This window comes from Petaurus breviceps, unplaced genomic scaffold (assembly GCF_028583685.1).
Source record: "Petaurus breviceps papuanus isolate PSGF00001 unplaced genomic scaffold, PetGlider_PUasm1.0 91023, whole genome shotgun sequence".
Lineage (NCBI taxonomy): Eukaryota > Metazoa > Chordata > Mammalia > Diprotodontia > Petauridae > Petaurus > Petaurus breviceps.
This window is the reverse complement of record NW_027187398.1, coordinates 2,544,625-2,554,107: the sequence shown is the minus strand read 5'-3', so window position 1 is coordinate 2,554,107 and position 9,483 is coordinate 2,544,625. Positions and strand designations below refer to the sequence as shown.

The window sequence follows — 9,483 nt, the reverse complement described above, 5'->3', positions numbered from 1 at the left end:
TTCCTTCCTTCCTTCCTTCCTTCCTTCCTTCCTTCCTTCCTTCCTTCCTGTCTCTGTCGCTCTCTTTCTTTCTCTGTCTCTCTCAATCTTTCCCTTTCCAGGTAGTAGTTATATCAAATGATCTCTGAAGTTCTTTACCACTCTAGGGTTCTATGTTTTTCTAAATCCTCTGGGATGCCCATGTTGTCATCATTCTTCCCAAGTCTGGCCTAAGGGGTGCCAAGAGAATCCTACCCCTCTTGCCCTCTGGCAACCTCAGCATACAAAGTGGCCTTTTCTATTTGCAGCTGTGAAACGTATTGCCCAAAGGCCCACCAAACCTCTTTTCTCCCTTAGCCCCTGCCACGGAGGGCTCAAGGAAGCTTATTTTAACAGGTCATTCTAAAACCATTTGTGGACATGACACAGATAAAGGCCCCTCTGCTCGTCAGCACTATTCACTCATCTGAGAGCCTGTTTGGGGATCAGAGGGGAGAGCCCAGCTTTCATCTCCTCCCTGGGCCGGGGTTGGCTTGTTTATGCTCCTGACTGGGCAGTTTCAATGACGGTGTGGAGGGAAGCACTCCATCTGCCCAGACGGAAGGGGGCTTGGGAAAGGGGAGGAGCTTTTTCTTGAGGCTGGGTCCATTGGAGAGAAAATCCCACCAGTTTTCTTCCTGTTAGAACATCTGCTGAAGAATTTAACCTCCTCCTTCCTTTTCCTCACCCTGAGACAGTGAGCTTCCTGTTGGGCTGGGGAATTTGGGTGCATCTCATAAGACATAAGTAATAGTAGCACTTTTGGGGAAGTACCTTCACACATGATCTTTGTGCCTCACAGCAGCCTGTGAAACAGGGAGTATGAGTGTTATTATCTCCACCTGACAGTTTAGAAAACAGGCTCAGAGTAAGAAAGTTCCTTGCTTAAGATTGGTGGAAGAATAGAGAAGAATCCAGGCCTTCTCATTCCCAGCTCTTTCTACCATTTTTAAATGCCTTCCTCAGTGCAGTTAGACTGCCCAGAAAACATACCAGTCAGTGACTAGCTCTCTCTGACTTAAAGGTCAGAAAGGAATTATAGACTCTAGCTCCTATTTGTTGTTGAGTCATTTTTTCAGTTGTGCCCAACTCTTTGGGACCCCCCTTTTGGGGGTTTTCTTGGCAAAGATACTGGAGTGGTTTGTCATTTCCTTCTCCAACCCATTTTACAGATGAGGAAACTAAGGCAAACAGTGTAGCTTCCCTGAAATTCATGCCCTTAACTTTAGGGGATTGTGAAGTCCCTGGAATGGCCTGAACCTCAATTTTCTTGCCTTCTGGTTCCAACTAAGGTATCCTTTCCCTACTGAAGCCTTTTCCTCACTGTGCTCCACCAAGGAACCACTCATAGTTTGCGGAACAAAGCAATTAGTTTCACCAGCTCCTGGGATATAGAATGTTGAGAAAGAAATGGGAATCCAAAATCAAGGTATTGGGATTAAATGGAAATAAAGTCCTTTGCACTCTGGTAATTAGCTCTCCCTTACTGGAAGGAGGCTAGTAGATTATTCTAGATTATGGAATTCTAAAGCTGAAAGACACCATCTGGATCATCTAGTCTAAAGTCTTAATTTTATAGACGTGGAAACAAGAGGTTCAGAAAAAAAAGAAGTGATTTGTCCAAGATCAAGTAAGAGTTGATAGATCATTCAGTATAAATACTACCTAGAGAGAGAAAGACTGAAAGAGACAGAGAAAGAGGGATAGAGGCAGAGAAAAAAAGAAGGAAAAAAGGAGGGGAGGAAGGAAGGAACAAAGGAAGGAAGGGGGTAAAGAAAGAAGGGAAAAGAAAAGAAATTATCCAAGACAGAGGTTCCTAGCCTTTTTATATTAGGGACCCCTTCAGAAGTCTGGTGAAACCTATGGATTCCTTCTGTAGTGAAGTGATTTGTCCAAGATCAGACAAGAGTTGGGATTCCAACTGAGGTTTTATAATCCTGAGTTCAGGAAACCTTCATAACCATTTTCTCACATTTGAAGATACATCAGGCATCCTAAAGTTTTCATGTCTAGGAAGTGTCCTCCCACCACAATCCCTATCCAAAATAAAAATTGATCCCAGCAAGGAGATTTAGAGGCAGGCAGAGGAATTATACACTTCTCAACAGCACCATTTCCCCATCTCAGTCAAAGCAAAAATAGAAGGTTACCTGGGAGAGGGTTTGTCTGACTTAGCTACCAAACACAGATCAATGCAGTGTGTGTGGGTGTCTAAAGCAGTTCCTCCCCACAGAGACTCCATTGCTGGCATCTATCTTTTTATTAGGGGTCACATTCATTCCCCAACCAGAAAAAAAGACTGGCAGAGGATGGAGGGAAGGATCATGACCCTGACTTTGATCTTGGGAAGGACACTTTCTCCCTTCTTTCTACCTTCCCCTTCTTTCTTTGCCTCCCCATCACATAGATGTGGAATGGGATATAGAGTTGTTTCCATAATTGGATTCTATTTAGGAGAATAAAAAATCTGTTTCTACTGTGGAAGCATAGTTCGCTAATCCTTCTCTCCCCACCCCCACTCTACAGGATTATGACTTTTTAGGTCCCTCATCTCCGGGATGTTCCAGATAGGGACACCGGCAAGGCTCCCTCACTAAGCCCTGGACAATGCTGGTGTAGGAAGAGGGGAATTGAGGTGGATGGGGAGAGACCAGGGAATGCCTTCATTCCTGGAGCCCCAGAATCCAGCAACACCTCTCAGAGGCTGTTATCAGTCAAGAATTTCATGTGTATACGTTATCGTCCTGTGGCTCCATGTATTTATTGAAGGGGCTCTAGTCACAGGACACTCTGAAGGCAGACACATCCAGCCCTGGTACACTGGCCAGGCTGGAGCCCCAGCTCTTTAAATGCCTTTTAAAAAGCACTTAGTGAAGTCAGCTGGATGCTTTACCAGCTGAGATGAGGTGTAGCAAGAACAGAGGGAAGGATCTAGACAGATGCTGCTGCAGGCCTTTTCCAGAGAGTACCTTTGAATTGGCTCATTTCCTTCTTCGTAGTTCAACAAACCCATTCCACAGGCCTCCTTACAGCAAATCTTTCAGGTCATTCCAAAGACCCCCTTAGCAAAGGACTTTAGAGAATTCAGGAAGCCTTGCCATTTTTTCCCTACTTCCGTCCTTTTCTCCTCTCTTGTCCCAGAAGGAGAGCAGGTCATGGGTTGACTGCGGAGGGTCCCATGTTTGTACAGGTGCCTGTTGGGGAATTGGAAAACTAAAGAGGGAAGAGGTGACTTCCCTCCCCCAATCCAACTCAGGTCTGAAGGCACAGCGGCTCAGCATAATCCCCCCCCCCACCTCACTGCTGCCGCCCAGACTAATTATGTGGGAAACATCTGGAATGTATGCAGGGCATTGGCGAAAAGACTGAGGCCTGAGCACAGCTGGATCCAACCCCATTTTGTGTGTTGCTTCTCCAAGTGGATACAAAATGGTGGCCCCAAAGATAGCAAGATTCATTTCTTTTCCCTTCATAGAATGGTTGCAGCTGCTCCTCTCCATTCAGCCACTTGTCCCTCCCATTCCCCACTCCAGCTTCAGCTTCATATACCCCCAGACCTTTTTCCTAGACCACCAGAGGAGGAGCTCAGAGCAGAAGCAACTCCAGGTTCCCAGATGTGCATCTAAGGACACCCCAAGGCCGGGGTGTGCCTGAGTTTGAAGTAAGAGTAGACATTAGGGATGGCCCACACACTTCCTCTCACTCCAGACATAGGAATGAAGGGGACTGAGAGTCTACACATGTTAAAATGCTTTTGACTGACATCTGAGACAAATTCTTAGATGTCATTTTCAAAGTTCCTAGGCTTACAATTGGAACTTCGTTTGTCTTCTCTCTCCACATCCATCAAAGCTCATTACTCTGTCTACACTGGCAAGAACACTGGTTATAGGTCCAGTATGATTTTCTCTCCCCTGTCTTGTCCTCTAACCCTTCCATTTGGTCTCCCCAAAGGCTCTAGCAGCAGACCCAGCACCCCCCATGTTTGGTCCATCCTTGCTTTCATCCACACCTCAGCCCTCTGTGTTGTTTTTGGAAGTCCAGGTAGCTGAACACACCAAAGTCAACAACCTTGGTTACTCCAGGAAACAGGTGCTTCTTTTTGTCCATTGATAGCACATTGTTGGGGGGGTGAGAAGGAGAGTTAGTTTCTCTCATCTATACCACTGGACCTTGGTTGCCCATGGCCCTGGGTGGGACATCAAAGACAGAATGAAAGAAAAGATGCCCTTAATGAGTAAAAGAAGAAAATGGGTCCTCTAGAGCTCAGATAACTGTTCAGGGTGTCAACTACCTAATCACAATATCCTGCTCCCCCAGATCCACAGAACTTCTGTCTACATTAGCTTCCAAGCATGATTCCAGTTCCCTATTCACTCCAGGGAACTTGGAATAGAGATGGAGGAGTGGGGGAAGAGGTGGCCAGAACCATTCAATCCAGCTTATGGCTGATGCTTTGTACATCATTTGTGGCAAGTTTAAAATCTTGGGCAGACCTATGACCCCTTCCTTCAAACTCTGGTCAGTAAGGTTTCTCTCCTTGTCTTTTCATATGTCCTTGCTATGGGAAGGTACAATCATTTTCACATTGGTCTGAACAAAATATAAATGGGAATAGTAATCTACTCTAAATCTATACATACACATATGTAAACATACATCTATCATCTATTGTCCATCTATTATCTCTCTATCATCTATCCATCCATGCATCCATCCATCTATCATCTATCCTATCATCTATCCTATCTAGCTGTCATTTATCCTTTCTATCTCTGTCTGTCTATTTCTCTATCTGTCTGTCTGTCTATCCCTCTGTTTATTTATCTATCTATGGCAGCCTGACGTAGTTGCTAGGGACATGGTCTCAGAGTCCAGAAGACCAGCCTCATCACATACTGCCTGTGTGACCCAGGGCAAATCAGTCAACCTTTTCATGCTTGGGCAACTCATTAAGACAATAAGTTGTTGAGAACATCCTGACCTGCATTGATGGAGGGAGCTTCCTCATCCAGGACTTCCCTAACCCAACAAAATCACAGATCCAGTCTTTATCATTCCATGGCCTTATGTGTATAATTTCATGAGAAGCAGTATGGCTTAAGGGATCAAAAGGTTACTAGATGAAGTGGATAGAGAGCTTGACCTAGAATCTAGAAGACCTGAATTCAAATCATGTCTCTGACACATACAAGCTATGTTACCTTGGGCAAGTCACAGAATCTCTTCTTGTCTCTGGCAACTCTCTAAGACTGTAACTTATAACTCAATCACTGATTCGAATGTTCAGAGGGAGTTGACATGGGCTCAGACCCCTGTGTGTATTTCATATATTCTGAAACTAAATAGAAATTTTAAAATTATTACCCCTGGTGTGTTAACTACTGTTTTGGGTTTTTTGGTTTGTTTTTTTTTTGAGGCAATCATGGTTTAGTGACTTGCCCGGGCACACAGAGCTAGTTACCTGCTGTTTCTTACATTCATGTAGATAATTGAGAGTTGTCTATAGGCACAAAGCTTAGTGTGATCTAAGAGTTTTCACAGTGACCCTGAGGGAAAATATGAACCCTAAACCTTTCCCTGGGATTGTCAGAAGTCTTCAAAGTCATCTGTCCCACTCCACCCCTCCTGAAGTTCTCCAGAATTCAGATAAGCCTGAGACCCATAAATTTGGCATCTGACAGTCTTCCCTCCTAGCCCTGACTCTGTGCTTCATTTGGCTGTTTCAAGCCATTGGAAGCTGTGTCTCTGGGAGGTAGGTGTGCAAGTGATCTTGGGGGATCATGTAAGTGTGACCTCCTGGTCCTTTTCTCCCCTTCCTATTTCATTCTTCCTAAAGCCCTGCATTCATCATCATCATTATCCTCTGTTCTCCACTCTCTACCTGCCTCCTCACATGTCTTCCTTTGGCTTTCTCCTAGGAGAATGTTCCCCAGCTACAAGGTGAAGGTCACAGGCATGAACCCCAAGACCAAGTACATTTTGCTGATTGACATCGTCCCAGCAGATGACCACCGATACAAATTCTGTGATAACAAATGGTAAGAGGCTGGGGACCCTCCTATATTAATTACCCAATCCTAACCCCAGTTGTGTTATCTTCCTCCCTCTCCCTTTCCCCCCGAGACCGATAGGGAATATAGTGAGCTCCTGACTATTCTATCTATCTGCCTGTCTATGTAGCTGTCATCTATCCTGTCTATCATCCATCCTATTTATCTATCATTTATCCTATCTATCTGTCTGTCTGTCTATCCATCTGTCTATCTATCTATCTATCATCTATCTATCTATCTATCTATCTATCTATCTATCTATCTATCTATCTATCTATCTATCTATCATCTATCAGCCTAATGTAGTGGCCTCTTTACTCCTAATCTGCCCTTGTCCACCAGAGAATGGGGAGGGAGAATAGATTAAGTTTAGCTCTATCTGTAGGGTCAGATTAGGGATGGGGATGATATTTGGCCTAGCAGTAGGTTTTAAGTCTCACAATCATATATGATCCATGACTAAGTGAAGGGCAGTTGGAGGGTGGTAGAGGCTTGAGAGGGAAAAGAAAGCCAGGGATAGGACAAGAGATGCTGACACTAGTTACCTGAGACTGTAGATAAGGATGGAAATGACTTTCATTGGGAAATCTCATCATTTACAACTGACACATATTGGTTTTTGTCTACTCGATCTTTATTTCCTCATATCCCTTTTTATTTTCCCCAAATAAGCAAAATCCAGCTGGGTGGGAAAAAGCCCTACCTTTAGACCTGCTCCTTTGCTCTGACTCAGTTTTCCTACCTGTAAGTCTAGGTTTATCTATAGATGTTTGTAGTATGATAGATTTTGAGCTGGAAAGGAAATTCAAGGTCATGGAAATAGAAGGTTATAAATCTAGAGCTGTCAGGGCCAGAGGTCATCTAGTCCAATCCTGCATTGTTGCAGGAGGTTGTGACTTTCCCAAGATCAGATAAGTAGTAACTTGTAAGCCTGGGCTTCAGATTCAAGTTCCACGTCTCCAAATTCAATGTTCTTTTCAACACTTTCATTTTTATCTTTTTTCAGCACCTTCACATCCAGAGGAAGTTAAGGCTCAGAGAGAGGCAGGGACTTGTCAAAAATAAGAATCACAGCAGAAGGGAACCCAGGTCCTCTGATTTCAGTTCTATAGCTTAGATCTGGAAGTAACATCAGAGGCTATTTAGTCCAACCTTCTCCATTTTAAGGGGCAGCTAGGTGGTGCCATAGTGCACAGGGCTCTGGACCTGGAGTCAGGAAGACTCATCCTCATGAGTTCAAATCTAGCCTCAGACACTTACTAGTTGTGTGACCCTGTGCAAGTCACTTAACCCTGTTTGCCTCAGTTTCCTCATCTATAAAATGAATTGGAGAAGAAAGTGGCAAAGAGCTCCAGTATCTTTGCCAAGAAAACCCCAAATGGGGTCATGAAGAGTCTGACATGACTGAAAAATGACTGAACAGTTCCATTTTACAGACGAGGAAAAATGAGGCCATTTGTGGAATATTTTTAAATTGCCACCAGCCCACTCAGCCAGGATGAGTGAGGGTTTCTGGCCTCACTCAATAATTTTGACTTCACTTCTAAGACTCATGGGTAGAGCTTGTTGGGAAGGAGGGCAGAATCTGTAGTGGTTCCTCATCAGGATGTATGATTTAACACTTCCTACATCCCTCAGGGCTCAGGGCAAGGTTGGCAGCCTCTTTTCTCTAGGTCATACCTCATTTATTCCATTCGTTTTCTTGCCTGGTCCCATAGCAAATGTTGTTTTCATCTGGCTCTATGGTATGAGTCTCAGGGAATTCCCAGTAAGGTTTACCAAGGAAATAAATTGAATTTTTGAAGTGTGTATGTGCCTGAATATGCCTTTCTGTGCATGAAAACATGTAAAATTGATTCAACAAGTCAAATCAATGAGCATTTATTAAACTATGTGCCAAGCACTAGGGATACAAAGAAGGGAAAAACATGGTCCCTGTCCTCAAGAAACTCAGTCTAATGGGTGATGCAACAAGCAAACAGCTATGTACAAACATACATGTATGTGTGCATGTATCTGTGTGCAAGAATGGGGTGGTGCTTACTAGTTGTGTGACCTTGGGCAAGTCACTTAACTCCAATTGCCCTGCCTTCTCTCCTCTAAAAAAAAGACAAAAAAAAAAAAAAGAATGGGCAGGTAGGTGAGGACAAGAGAATGGAGGACTCTCTGTAGTGAGAGGAGATAGGATTGGTAGAGGTGGAGGCAGGGGGATATTTCTCTTTCTGTTCTTGATAAGCACATTACATAGTAGAAAAAGCACTTGGCTTAGAGAAAGGAGACCTGGGATATCATCTACCACTTTTCCTCTATACAACCTTGGGAAAGTGACTTAACCTCTCTGAACTTCAATTTCCCTTGCTGTAAAAGAATGGGATTGGAAGAGCTGATTTCTAAATCCCCTTCCAGCATTGTCATCTTATAAACAGTTGATTCCGGGTTAATTCTTGGAGCTGGACTTAAGTTTAAGTGCCAAGCACTGACCAGTCTGGAGGACAAGTCTCTGGAAACTTCTAGGGCTCTCCTGCAAGTTTGTAATCTGAACTAGCATTAGCTTTGGGCATCAGTAATGATTATGTGTGTTAGTGAAGGAAACCAATCCCATAGTTCTCCTCTTCTCCCCTACTTGGGAGAAAAACATAGTAGTAAGGTAACAGAAGGGCAAAAACCCTGAACATCATCTCCTCTGATAGGACAAGCTTCTGAGAATTAGTTCATGAACCTGCTTCATTAGACTGAGTTCTTCAAGGGCAGAAAATGTCTTTTGCCTTGTTTTTGTAGCTCCAGCACTTAGCACAGTGCCTGGCTCATAGTGGGAGCTTAATAAACCCTTAATGACTGACTGGTTTTGTTCAAAGTGGATTAGGAACAGGGTCCCCTCTGGGGCTCCCTGGCATCCAACAGTTAACTCAGGGCAGGGGATCCCTAACATGGGGACTGCTGTGTTGGCAGGATGGTGGCAGGAAAGGCAGAGCCTGCGATGCCAGGAAGACTGTACGTGCATCCAGACTCTCCAGCTACGGGGGCACACTGGATGCGGCAGCTGGTCTCCTTCCAGAAGCTGAAACTGACCAACAACCACCTGGACCCTTTTGGGCATGTAAGAGACAGGGTCTCTCCCCTGACTGGTGGCAAGTTAACTATCTGGGCATTGGGAGGTAAGGGTGGGAATTCACTGTTGGGCTGGGCATCAGCATGCCATTCTCTAGACTTTTGTTCTCGAAGTTTCATTATTAAGGAAGATGGTACCTCTTTTTTTTTTTCATTCATTTTCTTGATAGGCAATATATCCATCCACCAAACAAGCTCCAGGATTTGATAGAGTACCCCCAGGGTTTGACAGAGAAATAAAATGACATTTTGGGGAGAGAGAGAGAGAGAGAGAGAGAGAGAGAGAGAGAGAGAGAGAGAG

At 44.3% G+C, this 9,483-nt stretch overlaps 1 protein-coding gene across 2 annotated transcripts in view; it reads left to right on the top strand.

Annotated features, from left to right (window-relative positions):
- The window catches only part of TBX4 (T-box transcription factor 4), a 43,653-nt gene that overhangs the window by 8,190 nt on the left and 25,980 nt on the right, over positions 1 to 9,483 (top strand). For both annotated transcript variants that reach the window (XM_069077955.1, XM_069077954.1), the window contains exons 3-4: positions 5,940 to 6,059; positions 9,024 to 9,171. In XM_069077955.1, coding sequence (XP_068934056.1) covers positions 5,940 to 6,059; positions 9,024 to 9,171 — 268 coding nt within the window. The remainder of the gene's footprint in view (positions 1 to 5,939; positions 6,060 to 9,023; positions 9,172 to 9,483) is intronic.